This window comes from Tauraco erythrolophus, chromosome 12 (assembly GCF_009769465.1).
Source record: "Tauraco erythrolophus isolate bTauEry1 chromosome 12, bTauEry1.pri, whole genome shotgun sequence".
Taxonomy (NCBI): Eukaryota; Metazoa; Chordata; class Aves; order Musophagiformes; family Musophagidae; genus Tauraco; species Tauraco erythrolophus.
The window spans coordinates 16023826-16038069 of NC_141476.1; the positions used below are offsets into that span (position 1 = coordinate 16023826).

General features: G+C 40.9%; 1 protein-coding gene across 2 annotated transcripts in view; it reads left to right on the forward strand.

The window, feature by feature from the left end:
* The first annotated feature begins 4170 nt into the window (after positions 1-4170).
* DCP1A (decapping mRNA 1A) overlaps positions 4171-14244 on the forward strand; it is a 36627-nt gene continuing 26553 nt past the window's right edge. For both annotated transcript variants that reach the window (XM_086619019.1, XM_086619021.1), the window contains exons 1-3: positions 4171-4311; positions 5395-5435; positions 7260-7387. In XM_086619019.1, the coding sequence (XP_086475145.1) occupies positions 4177-4311; positions 5395-5435; positions 7260-7387 (304 nt within the window). In that variant the 5' untranslated portion in view covers positions 4171-4176. The remainder of the gene's footprint in view (positions 4312-5394; positions 5436-7259; positions 7388-14244) is intronic.

Sequence of the window (14244 nt, forward strand, 5' to 3'; positions counted from 1 at the left end):
ATTGCAACATCTGAGAAACTCAGATACTCTATAAAGTAGTTATGTATTATCTTTATTTTAGGTACAGCACAGAAATAGGAATAAATCCTGTACCTACAGCTGGGTAAGTCAGCAGTCCCAGAACTATTTTCCTATACCTTGTCACTTCGATGCGATAACCCTCCAAAACCAGGAGTCACTTTACACACCAACCTATTCCATGGATTTTAATTGTTTAGATTACCACTGCTCTGTATCCGTTCGGACTGTATTTCCAGATGTAGCCAAACACTCAAAAAAACACCCCACCCTGTTGACAAAGCCCAGGCCAGAAACAGTCACCTTTGGTGTGAAGAACTGTGGAAGCACATAGGTGACTTATTTCACAATTCTGACTTAAACAATTGACTTGGCAGAAGCGAGGGGGTACTGCTCTCCTGAGAACAGTGAGAAAGGATACAAAAGCAAAATGGAATAATTACCTTAACTAAAAGGTTCTGCACAGAGGTAAGAACAAGCATGTAAAGATCACCCCGACAGATATTGTATTATCCAATCCTAAAAAAACAACAGTGAAGGAGACACCATAACATCCTTCAGTAACTTGTTAGATTGTTTAACGATTCCTACTGATGAGGATTGTTAAGATCCAGCCTAATTACTTTTGCTGCACATTAACCTGATTTCATTTTGTCCTTTTGCCATTAAGTGTGGAGAACTGACTCCTGTAACAACATCTAACACATCAAATGTGTAAACCGCCATGTTCTTTTCTTTAATTTTCTCTTTCTTTTGACCCAGCAACATCACTGATATTTAAGGTACAGATAACAATGCAATTACTAATCGATAGCCCCAGAATTACCGGCTATTACAATTCAAGGAAAAACATCTGTAAGCAAACCAATAAAAAGTGTGTCATTCACAAAATATCCCACGAAACCAGAAACTTCTGACAATTGTTTCAAGTGGAAAACAGCAAAGACAGAATATGAGCTTTATGAGTCACTCGGATTTGCTGGACTCCACTGGACCCTAATTCAACTTCTAGTCATAACAGAAAATGCACTGCCTGGGAATGCTTACTGCACTTCTTCATCATCTTAACAGCAGCAATATATTCTTTCCTCATGATATTCAGCTAACAAGGGAAAAACAAAAGGGACTGCAGGCTGAAGACAACTTTTTCTGAAAGGAGTGACTGCAGCCCACATAAGCTTTGGGAATAACTAAGCGATCTGCTGTGTGAAGAACAGGGGCCAGAAAAAAGTTTGTATAACATAATCGCAAGCAGCAGAGAGAGTGCCAGCCATATCGTCACAAGCAACTGAAGGCGTAAAAGAGGGTCTTTTTATTTCACCTACTGTAATATTAACACATATCAAGTAGATAATAGTACTTAGGGTAATAAATCATCATATCCTGTCCTATAAAACCCCAGCTGAATAACTGAAATATAGAACATAATGTTCTCTTCACTTACTGAAACGCAAATGGAATTTGTCCCACTCACTGAGAAAACATCAAAAGGGCCGTATGTACATCATCCCACTGCAGCCTGGTTCACTGCAAGAATCAGGAATACAGAGTGATAGATGGACATTTCCCCAGCAGTAACCGCTGCAGAGCTTCAAGGGAGGACAAAGAGATTTGCAATACACAATAATCACAGAACGAGCCTGAATGGATACAACTAACATTTCAGTTTACACTGAGGTCACGGCTTGAGTCTAAATATACTATATGCTTTTGTGTATTTCAAGGTTGAAGAAGCAGATGGCAGGCCATATGACTCATTTCTGATATAAAATATTTTATTCCAAGGCAACAACAGTAAAGAAGGACAGGGAGAATAAATTCACTAAAATGCAGAACTGGAATTAGCAGGAGGAAAACCTGCTAATTAGCATAACCAGAAACCACCGTTTCTCTTTCTTTATCGATGCTCCTCATGTTTCACTTTTAATTCAAGACGAAGCCAAGGAGTTTTCACACTTGAGAAGATCTCTCACAGCAGAAGGCTGTCCTTTGCCAATAAGTTTTTTACTTTCAAAGATATCTTTGCTTTGCAGTAATCTCGCAGAAAGAAGCAGGTTGGAGCAGATGTTTAAGATGCCATTTAAAACCAGCTCTTAAAAAAGTTTTTGTCATTTTCTTTCTGTTTCATGTGAGCCCTTAGAATGTTGTCTCTTTATAAAAGGATGTTTTCAAACTTCAACTTCCTCACACTATCTTTTCCTAATCTAGAGTGTTACTGAATAGTAACTAGACATTTTACATCAAAGTATTTTTGACATCATACTAAGTGTCACATCGTTTATCCTTGGATTCAGGGGCGAGTTACTGGGATGAAGTACACAGGAATTTTGTGTCCAGATTACATTTTTTTTTCTACGAAATGTCTTTTTACTTTATCCTAGAACTGTTTGACATCAAAATAGGTAAATTAATATTCCTCTCCAAAAAGTTTTACTTTTATAATTTAAAAAATGATGTTATACTGGAACTTGGTATTTCCACTGCTTGTCAGAAACTTTTTATGAAACCACACAACTGCTCAATCTTTGCTTATAGATTTTGCATTAAATATCTGCCATTGTGGGAGAGGATTATACTGTAAAGCTCAGAAGTATGTCCACCTGCAATGGAGAACATGACCTGTAGTAATACAGAGCTTAGTGGAAATTGTTTACGTTCTCAGAAGGGTCAGAATCTTGCCATAAACATGGTTTTGTTTAGAAATTTACAATCTTGGTTTTCCTGTCAGATTGCACAAAATGCTACACAGCTGAATCTGTGATGCTATCTTGGAAGTCATTCATGCCTTGGTCCTAATAGATATTCTATACTTCCCTGCTCCTAAAATCCACTAATAATTAAAAAAAAATTCAGGAACAAAGCTCAGGGCACTGCATGTTACCTTGTCCTTGTTCCGGCAAACTTAAATATGTACTAAATAGGACAGTTGATATGCTTACTATACCCGAGAAAAATAAAGTATTTAATTCTAAAATTCTTTAGAAATATTGAAAATTCCGTATCCCACTGCAAACCGTGAAATATTCAGGTATCAGATAACGATGAACATGTGAACAAACAGCATCATCCCCAAGTACTGGAAGATAATTCCTCCAGCCCGTGACTCAGCCGTCACGCTTCACGTGCCAGCCTGCAATAAACAGAGCCTTTGTGTTACTACTGTATGTAAATAAATACTAACGATAAACATAACGACCTCTTACAGTCCGAACAATATGCACATCTTTAGCTTAAATTTGTTCCACTGAAAGAAAGAGGCTATTTCTCTTCATGGCATGTCCAGATGTGGAAGGTCAACTCCAAAGTCAACCGAAAAACTCACACATCACGCTCAAGGGGAGCAGGTGCAGGGAGCAGCGCTGGGTATTGCAGCTGAAAGGATCCCTTCTTCAACAGAGGACTACAAGTCCTTTCCTCACAGCATTGCGTGAGCAACAACATGCCTGAGAAACCTCCTGGACGGAGCTACAGCCAGCTGAAACGGAGGGGATGGAAGTGTCAGGGATGGAGCACAGCTCCCTGCTTGGCAGGGAATGGCAACGGTCAGTGCCTTCGGACACTGGGCAGCATGAGACCGTGGAGGCCGTTGCCCAGCTGTGCCAGGTCCGAAAGAGCAGCCTGGCCAAACCGTGCAGCTGCTGGAGGCACGGCCGCCACAGCTGCCCACCGCCCGCTCCGCCGGTGCCCGGCAGCATCCCGGGACACACACCGCAGTCCGGTCGAACCCCACGAAGCCGGTTTTCCGCCCCGCCACTGCCCTGCGGCCGCAATGCCACCAACCCCTCCGCGGCGGCGGTGCGCGACCGGCAGCCGCGGGCGCTGCGCCACGCGTGTCGGAGTCGGAGGGGCTGACGGCGGCCGCCCGAACCCCGCGGCCCTGCAAAGCCTCGGCAGCCTCTGCCACAGGGCGGCCTCGGGCACGGCGGACGCGAGGTGGGGGAGAGGGGAGCCCGCGGGCGCGGCGCGGGGGGCCCCGGGTGCCGAGGGGGCGAGAGGAGCCGCTCTGCACCGGGCGGGCGCAGCCCTCGGCGGGGCCTGACCGCCGGCGGAACGGCAGGCGCGGGGCGCGGCGTTCCGGCCGGCGCCGGGGACGGGTGCGCCGGTGGCACCGCGCGAGTGCTTCTTGCCCGCCCCCGCGAGTGGCTGCCGGGACCCAAGATGGAGTCGGTGAGCAGAGCGGGGCAGGAGATCAGCCTGGCGGCCCTGAAGCAGCACGACCCGTACATCACCAGCATCGCCGACGTGACCGGCCAGGTAGCGCTCTACAGCTTCAGCCCCAAGGCCAACGAGTGGGTAAGTCCGGGGGAGCGGGCTCGGCTCGTCCGCGCCCAGGCCGGGGGGCGGCGGCGGCGCGGCCCCAGGCCGGGCTGCCGCGGCCGCTCTCCGGGCCGCCGCCCGTGGCGGGGCCGGGGCTCCGCTCGCCCGTGCCCCCGTCCCAGCAGCCGTCTGGCCCGGTGTCCCCGCGCAGGGCCGCGGGGAGGGCTGCTCTCGCTGCGGGGGAGGTTTGGGGCTCGGGTGCCTTCCTCCCGGCGGGGCGTCGGCCCCGGAGGGCGCTTGTGCCGGCGGAGAGCCGGCGCTTGGCACCGCGCCGTTCGCCCGCCCGGGGGGACCGTGCCCGAAGCAGCTGTGGGGCTCGAGGCTTCTTTTGCTCTTGGTGGCCGCTGCTGGGTTTGCTTTAATTATTTTTTGTTTAAATTGCAATTTGGTGTTGCTCCTGCGTGCCGAACAGAGCCCTAATTCGGGAAGAGTGGGATTTGAGGAATGTTAGTATTAGTCATTGTATTAAAATGCAGGTTTTGCTTGGCTGCCAGTTTTATCACGAAACCGTGGAAGTGGAAATATGTGGAATTTAACGTTGTTGTGTGCAGCGCTGCAGCTTGTGGGTCACAAGCACGTGGTAAAAGCAGCTTTGAAAATCGAAGTCTGAAATAGACGTGTAGTCTGTAGCTGTTGTTCTGCTGTTGGCTCTGCTGTCATTGCTGTTATTTAAGTAGCAGCTGGGGAAGGCAACCTGGCTGATATTTGCCAAGTTGGACATCTAAATATGGACTGTAGTCCATATTTAAAATAAGGAGTTGTGAGAAGGGTGTTCAGCTCCAGCCTGTCAGGCTCAGCATAGGAAAGTTGTAGAATACTGTTTATCATCATCACATTGATAGCATGAAATCTTCTGGAAATGGTTTTAATTTCTTAATCTTACTAAGAAAAAATAGGTAGCTTCTGAGATTAAGAGATCATATTTTTAGTCCTATTATGTTAAACCTGATGGAAAGATAAGGATATTGTAATTTTCTGCAGTTAAAATGCTATACAAAAGCTACTGTGTGAACTATGTGAACAAGCTTATCTCTTAAATGCAATTGCTGTTTTTTGTAGGAGAAAACAGACATAGAAGGGACCTTATTTGTGTATAAAAGGTAAGGGAGTTTGGTTTTTTTTCTTTTTCTTTCCTTAAGAAAACACGCCTCAGGTAGCTTTCATACTGGATTTACTGCATGCAGTGAACTCATAATTACTTATTTGTCTAGCTGTTAACATCTGTATACTTAATTGAAAAGAATAAACTCAGCAAATAGGTGAATAACTCTTATCAAAAACACCTGAGAGGTACTGCTGACAAATCATAAAACTTGATGAATGCTGCATCCACACAGAAAACTAGTTTGAGTTTATTTTGTTAATTCAGTAGCATTTGTTCATGTATTGAGTTTGTTAAACGCTGAGTCTTCCTTTGTCTCTTAAAATCCATAAAGTTGGTTGTGAAAACAATACAGATGACAAATAATCTGTCCTAATTTAATTTCTGCCATTTTGGGACAAATGGATGAATTTGCCTAAAAGCTGGAGCTCTGCTAGTGTATAGTTTTGTGGGCTACTTGATTTCCTCATTAAACTGAGAAAGAAATTTCCAATTATATGGGATGGGGGAAAGGACTCGGAGGGGAGACCCACCACGTAAAACCAATCATGGATTTAAGGTTTAAATGACAGGCAAATCGAAAATCTAACAATGATATAACACTCTGTTGAATGTAAAATATGAATAATGCAGACTTAACCCATTCTGAAACAGACTGTCATAGACCAGGTCATTACAGTATTTTATCCTGGCACTGTGAAAGGATACTAGCAACTGGTTTCTGTCTCCTTTTCCTTAGCTCCAAGCTTGGAAATACTTTGTGTAAAAAAGCCAACCAAACTAGAAATAAAAAAAACTAAGCAAGAAGTTTCTTTGTGACTAGCTGATTATTCCAAGCAAGTTCAGTTAGGCACATTAAAAGACTAACCCGTGATCGTAGAATCACAGAATGGTTTGGTTTGGAAGGGACCTTAAAGATCATCTAGTTCCAACGCCCCTGCCGTAGGTAAGGATGGTCAGGATTGTTTGCTGCTCCTTAGAAGCTCTTGACAGATTTTACTGTTGATTGCTTGGTAGAGGTGGCCGCATTATTGCAGAAATCTTACTAGATAATGATAATCTGGCTTTTACCCTGCCTTCATCATCCTACTGTGTTGATTATATGACTGCTTACAGGCACAGTTGAGTACGCTGACATGACATTCGTACAGCAAGAGAGAACAGATCTAAAGCTATGTTAAACTTTGCAGTGCTTGCTTGCTTTTTCCACCTGATGTCTAGCAAAAATATAGATAATAAAAATTGTTTCACTAAGCAATAAAATTCTGAGTAATTTAATATCTACTTTGAGGACACTAGGTTAAGTCTATATTTTAAGAGTCTGCTTTTTAGGAAGAAATTACTGCGTCTGATTCTTCTCTAAGTGGATTTCATGTTATTTAAGCTAACAGCTTTTTTTGTTGTCATACCTGTTGACAGTAAGGTAAATTTTGCTGCCTAGATGGATTATTTTTTCTCCTCTAATAAAGGATTCTAAAATGCCTCAAAACTATCTTATGTGAAGTATTGGATACACTTGGCATTTTGCCCTAGTTTTTTTAATAGATTTTTTTTTTGAGGCATATCTTTGATTCACTGGTTTAGTGGTGTAGAACTGTAATGTTAATCCTAATCCTGCTTTGAGGTAAGTATAGTTTTAAATTGAGATTAGTTGGCATGCCAAGAAATGGCATAGCAGAACAACTATTAGTGCTTCAGGACTGCTAAAGCTTTAGCTAATAAAGTGATGGAGACTGAAAGATTAATTCGTAACTCTGTTTCAGAAAGTCGTATACATTGGTCAAGGTATTAACCCTTGTTGTTATTTTAATTGAAACAATAGGTCAGCTTCTCCTTATCACGGTTTTACGATAGTGAATCGACTGAACATGCACAACCTGGTTGAACCAGTAAATAAAGATTTGGAGTTTCAGCTCCATGAACCTTTTCTTCTCTACAGAAATGCTAGCTGTGAGTATAACTTTCTTTAATCCTTATAAACTTCATGTTCTGTTTTATAACCTGGGCCACTTCTGGTTACTGTGATGTCTGTTTCAAGTATAATGTAGTGGGGCAGGTTCCAGGGAAATGTTTGAGGATGTTTTCTGTCTGCAGTGCTAGATTTACTTAAATAGCCCTGATATTACATTATGATGGCCACCTGCTTTCAGTAAAAAGAGGATATACTAACAAAGTTCAATATTGCTATGTTCTTTTTAGTTAATGAGCTGATAAGTTTAATCTAAACATATACACAGTGCTATAGCCATTAATAAAAGAATATGAAAGAATAGTGAAGATTGATAGATTTTTGGAAGTGTTTAACACCAAGAACAGTTCTAAGAGCTGCTTCTTTAGGTAAAAAAATTAAATATTGACTAGTAGCTGCTTGAAGAAGTTCAGAAAATTGCTTGGCTCTAGGTTGAAGGTTTCTTTTTCCACAACAGGTTTTGGACTCAGGAGATAGATGTCTATACTAAATTTCCTGGAGTCCAGACTCCAGCAAGTCTGGGTGTTGGGATAGTCATTATACAGATGAGCAGTAAAATAGTAGTCAGTATCTTCGTGCTGCTTTTTGAATTCTAGTAGTGTTTCGGGTCATCATCGAGCTTCAGAGTCTGTGTGCTGTGTTCCAGTTAGATACATGATAAAAATCCTATTACTCCAAAGAGCTCAAAGTATAAATTATGTAGCCCTTAAAGAGAGGAGGAGGGAGTATATATGTATATGAAATTCACATTACTTAAGTAGATAAATAAAAGGCACCCCACAATGCAGAGGGTCCTCCTGATACAGAGGTTATCATTCCATGTCCTCTCTTCTAGGCAAAGTTCTTGAAACTGGTTTGCTACTGTCTAGTGACAGATTCCTGTTACTGAATTACTCAGAGAACCTGTGTGCTGTCTGCATACAGTACATGCTCAACGCCATGTTGTCTTCCTATTAGAACGCCCCCTTGAATTACAGATAAGAACACTGCTTCGGCTATGCTTCAGTGTACCTAAAAGAATAGTCAAATGCTAATCCCTTCCTGTTTTCCCTTTGGAAAGCCTCTGGGATCTGTGGGGAGTAGGATGGATTCTGTTATGGTGAGAAAGACCAGCTTAACATAGGTAGTCTCTGCTGTTTAAGAGTCTTAGCAATCCTTCTTCTGTAAGTGTCATTGAAAGGAACAAGGCAAAACTTGCCAGTAAGTGGAGAAGTCTAGAAGACGAGGGAAGTAAATGACTGGCAAGAAATTGGGAGGGGAGGAAAAGTATTGCCTTAAGTTGGATGCTTAAGCAAATCACTTGGTTTGGAAGGAAGAAGAGCTGTAGGTAATGGTGGTAGGGGTGGGATGGCTGATGACATGGCAGTAGAGGAAAAAATTGCAATTATAAGAGTGGTGACATAGGGGAAGCAGGAAGCTGATTCATTTGTTGGAACTGCTGGTGGCATCAGGAAGCAGGAGCTGCTGTGGAATTACCATGGTGTATTCTAGTGGGGGTGACTAGAGGAAGCAATCAGAGAAGGTAGACTGTATGAGTTCATTAGAAACTCCTAAAGCTAATTTTATACCTTTATCTCCTTGGTTAAAAGCTCTCCTTTTTCCTATGGAACACTATTGTTTAAGATCTGTGGGAGGCTCGTGGGAGGTAGGATAGGGATGACATAGAAAAGTACGAGGAAGGGAAAGATTCATTCAAAGGTGAGCAAGGAAAGTATTATAGGCTGAATATGGGAAATAATTGTGTTTTGAAGTAATCAAGAGTATCTTTTTTTTTTTCCTCCTTATCTTTCTGACTGTCGTTTTAAAAGACTTTGTTTGGAAACTATCCTTTATTTTGTCACCCTGTTCTGTCTCCTGGAAGAGGGTGGTAACATGTCCAGAAACAGTCTACCTTTACCGCAAATTGAAAATGGTCAGTGTAGTTAGTATGTCATTAGTTATTTCCCTGAGTGCCACGAATAAGCAGCAGATCTTTTTATCTGTTCTGCTAGCATTTGTTTTGTTCAAATACAAGCTTAAAAGTGTAGAAAACAGCATCTAAGCTTTTTATTCCTTACAATTTCAGCACCACTAACTCCTTTACATTTTGTATTTAGTTGCTGTGTTTTGGATTTTCTTCCTTTAAGGCAGTTTCCCAGTTCTATCCCCTGAATTAGTTAGAAAAGAATTAATTTTATGATTGAAACATTGTGGTAAATCTGCTTGCCTCTATCTGCCTAGTATTGCAAAACTTAAAACCAAACAAACAAAAAAAACCCCACACAAAACAAAACAAAAAAACCCTTCAGGATTGATTTGGATTTGCAGACCAATTTCAACATGTATATGTTTTATTTGTATAGGTAGATTAGGGTGTTCTTGTCCTAAGTTCTTTTCATGCAGAAGGGTGTCCACATCTGCTCAGCTGCCTGCTGGCATGAAAAAACTTTGCAGTTTTGGTACTAATTTAAATAGGAGTTTTAAGCCAATGGTTAATGTAATGTGATTTATCTCTAATGGCTTAACATGAAGTTCTTCTGAGATGACTGAAAGAGGATGGACTGCTAGGTTGTGCAAGGAAAAACTACCTCTTTCTTACACGGAGTGTTGGCAACAGTCCTGTTCCTTGTAGAGTGGTGGATTTTTCTGTATCCTGCTTGAGGAAATCTGCTGTGATCCTTAGAAACTCCTAAAGAGCAAGTTGTCCTGCTGAGACTGCTGAATGATTGAACTGATGATTCTGTTTCCTTAGCATACAGGTAGGGAATGGTTCAGACTACCTGATTAAAAACCTAAAATCATGTTTATTAATACTGCTGTTTGGCAGAGACAAACATATTTTGTGCCTGTATCTTTAGGTTGTAACAGGATGAATGACAAATCATCGTTTACACTTCCCCAGGGCATGGCAGAAATAGTAGAAAATGATCGAAGCAAAATTATGCCACCACATATCTGGGGAAGGTTCCATCTTAACAATCTTTACAACTGAATACAATACTATTGTATTATAAACTTCACGTTCTCACTTTGTTCTGGGATTCTGTCTTGATTTAAGAAGATAATAAAGGCAAAGTCTGTTATGTTTACCAGATCAGACTTCTGGCATATCTGTTGTGAATAGTGAGAGCTGTTCTGAGTGTATCAAGTGATGTACTCCAGTCTATGCAGAGCCACTAACGTTTATACTGCTTGCAAAGTTTCTTGTATATAAACATTTTTGCTTGGTTGGAGCAAAATAATAATTGGTTGGAGCTATAATAATTATTTGCCTGTCATCCTAGATGATAATATTTTTGGTGAGTCTTACCATTCTTTTAGAGTTTTACTTGTTCAAATCCTTATTTTTAATATACAATGGAATTTTTAGTTTGCTGCATATCAGAACTTACTTTTGTTGAGCTGAAGACATGAGATCCTTTATCTAATTGCACAAAGGCTTTTTCATACTCTTAGAACAAAACTAAGTAATTGCCATTTTATTCTCACAGGAAAGGAGGGCCTGACTTATCTTTCATAGTTGTTGGGAAGGGGTGTGGCATCCAATTATTATTACCCAGCTGGCTTGAATTGAAACTGAATGTAATTAACTAATTAACTAAGGTTGCGAACCTGCCTACAAAAGGTGGGCCATTTCCTCCTGTCTGTGGAAGATGCAATGACATCCTTGGAGCTGCAGCCTAGGCTGGTGAGCAACAGAGGGGTTTTCCTCATTTTTGCAGGATGAGATATGAAGGAGTCTCATGGGTGTCCTGGAAGGAGAATAGACCAAGTGATACAGTACCTTTCTTAGATTTACCTTTTGATGTGTTCACTGAGTGAAATGAGAGATGTTTGGGTCAATTTGTTATTTGTTACTCCAGTTAGAAGTAATACATGTAGAGTCTTTTCCCTCCCTGAAAATAATACGTTTTTAACGTTTTGGCTGTTAATGGAGAAGTCTTTCCCAACTCTGGACTTTTTTCTTGAAATTATTCTGGCTACATAATACGGTTCAAGCCTCAAAAGAATACTTAAACCCAAAATTTTGAGAAAGACCGTGTCTACTTTAGAAGTTGTACATAATGCTGCCTGAAAACTTACACCATTTTTTCATTGTTAGAATTAAAGAAAGCAACTGTCTCCAAATGTGAACAAATCAAGTGATTAAGTCAAGCAATTTCTTTTTATTTTGGTAACGTAACATATTTTTAATTTCGAATGCCTCTCAAAAGGTAGAAATTGTTACATTATACTTCATACTTAATGTGCTATTTACTTTTGCTTAATCTGGAATGTGTTGCCAGGTACATCTGATCTTTGTCTAACTTTCCCTCTGGATGCATGCGCATTCTTTGGAGTATTCAGAGTATTTGTTCATGAAGCACTGAATCCCAATGACCCGTTTGTTTTTTTTAATGAACCTAACCTTGTTTCCTCTATTTTGTGAAAAGTATGTTAAACTCTGTTTAAAAACATGCTTACAGTTCTGCTGGTAACAATAATAATAGTCTAATCAGAAAGTTTAGTACTTTCTTTCAGTCTGTAATGTGAGAATTTGGAGTTGGTAGTTCACTTAATAACGAAGGAAAATTAGTCCAAGTTTTAAACAATGGCCAACTTACCTCTTAAAGTCTGCAGGAAGTATTCTTCTTTCTCGTTTATAACTTTCCCTCTGTATTGGTGGTGTTGGTCGTGATTAAAAGGCTTTTTAATCCAGGCCAGTTCACTTGAGTCCATGGTTCTGGAAAGACAGATGCTAAGCATAAAACTTGGATATTAAAATAAATGGTCCTCGTTTGGTGTGGGTTTTTTGGTTTTGGGTGGGTTTTTTTTTTTCCTTGGTTGCTTTTTATTCCTGTCCAAGGGTAAGAGTAAAACGAAGATAATGGATTTTGGAGAGGTTTATAGGTTTAAGCAGAAATCTCAGTTACAAAGTGCTGTTGTCTTCTGGGCTTGCTGTATTATCGTTAATTAAACAAACTTGTCTTCAGAACAGCAAAAGCAAAATGAGTTGCATGATTTCAAATGGCTTTTAAAATTCTGTCAAAGAGCTCCTGACTGGTTTCAAAACAGCGTCTTTACTGGTAAGGAAAGTCTCTCATTATCTCCTCTGTTCCCGGCTGGCAATGCATTAAGTGTAATGTATCTCTGTGATTGCCAAAGCTGAATGGCTCTCCAGCAAGCGCATTAACCCAGTGGTTTAGTCTGAGATAAGAAAGGAGCAGGTTCTTGATACCTTTGTAGCTGAAGAGCGATGCAAGCTAGGGGGAGGGGAGGAACCAATGAAAGCTGTTAAGAAGTTCTAAAAATAATTTGTTTGACCTGAAAGACGGCACCCTAACTGGAAGGGGTTTTCCGCTCTGGTTCAGTGTTGCAAAGTAGTAACCCTTTTGTTCCACACTATATTTCACCAGATGGCAGTTTGTTAAAGCGTTCCTGATCTTGGATGCTGTTTACCACCTGCTGAACTCCAGTGCAACTGCTTGTGGGATTGTGCTGTGAACTATTGGTGAAATTGCCTAAGATATTCAAAACAATAAGAAAGGGAAGGACTTTTTTAATGAATTCTGATTATTTAAGTCTATGTGGCAGGCCAATATTTAAATTGAGGAAAATGAGTAGTGAATGAGGAATCTCAGTGAAGATGTTAGAGCACAGTGACTGAGGAGAGGTGGCTTTTCAGCTAACCTTGCTACTGGTCGAAGTACAAGCTTTGAACAAGTTTGCTTTCTGTGCTTATTGCTTTATGCCTTAAACTCTGCTTGAAGTGTAAAATGATGCATATACCATATGCAAATGATGCATATATGAGCTTTCTTCTTGGGTATGAGATCAGGTGAAGTTAATTTCCATGATTGATTTCAAAATACAAGTCCTTTCTTTTCAGAGTTTGAAAGGCTACTGACCCCCACTTCCAGTTGTTCCTCTTGTATAGCAACATCTAAATTGGAACTGTAAAATTAAACTTTTCTCTGTTTTCTGTCAACTGTTCCAGCTAGTTAAGGTAACTTTTAAACAGATCATCATTGTGAATGAGATGACGCTATATCTGCATAAATGGCTAAATTGCCTAAGGCAAGAGAGCGTCTGGAATCTCTGAAACTGGCAGTGCTGATGAGTCCCATGTGCACTTCTTCTGGCATAGCATTTTCAGGCTACAGTTTCATGAACATTTTAATAGTTTTGCCTTATAACAGCAAAGTTGTAGGAATGTAAGGATGGTGACGCTGCTTCTTTCTGCTTGTTTAAAATGAAAGCTGAAGTGAAACTATAGCTTTGGGATGCAGCGTGAATGAATGCAAGAATGAGGCCTCTGTCTCACTGTGGCACTTTGCTATCCCCACTCTTAATTCAGATCTACTAACTGGGCGGCGTTGGAACAGTAAGCTGATTGTCCCGTGAAGCAATGGCAGCACACTGTAGAAGAGACCAAGACTTTCCTTCTGGTGTCATTCAGCTGTTAGACTTGAGCAGGAAGACTTCTGTAATGCTTTTGTTTTCTCAAAATCTCTGTTTCCCGTAGCAATTTCAATCATGATTGATCTAGTCAAGTTTGGAGAGAAGTTGAGTATTATGTGTTTAGATAAATATTTGTGGGTCAGTGTTTCTAATAAAAATGGCGTATGTCAGAGAAGAATGTAGCTGAAGCTAACTGATAACTTCTTTTAGTTTTATTGAGTCTGATTTATCTTTGATATGGGTTACTGTCATGGTTTAACCTTGCTGGCAACCAAACATAACTCAGCCACTTGCTCACTCTCCCTTGCCCCTGGGGAATGGGAGAGAGAATCGAAGGGGGAAAAGGAGGGAGACTCATGAGTTGAGATGAGAACAATTTAATAATTGAAATAATATTTAAAATAATAATGATAAAATA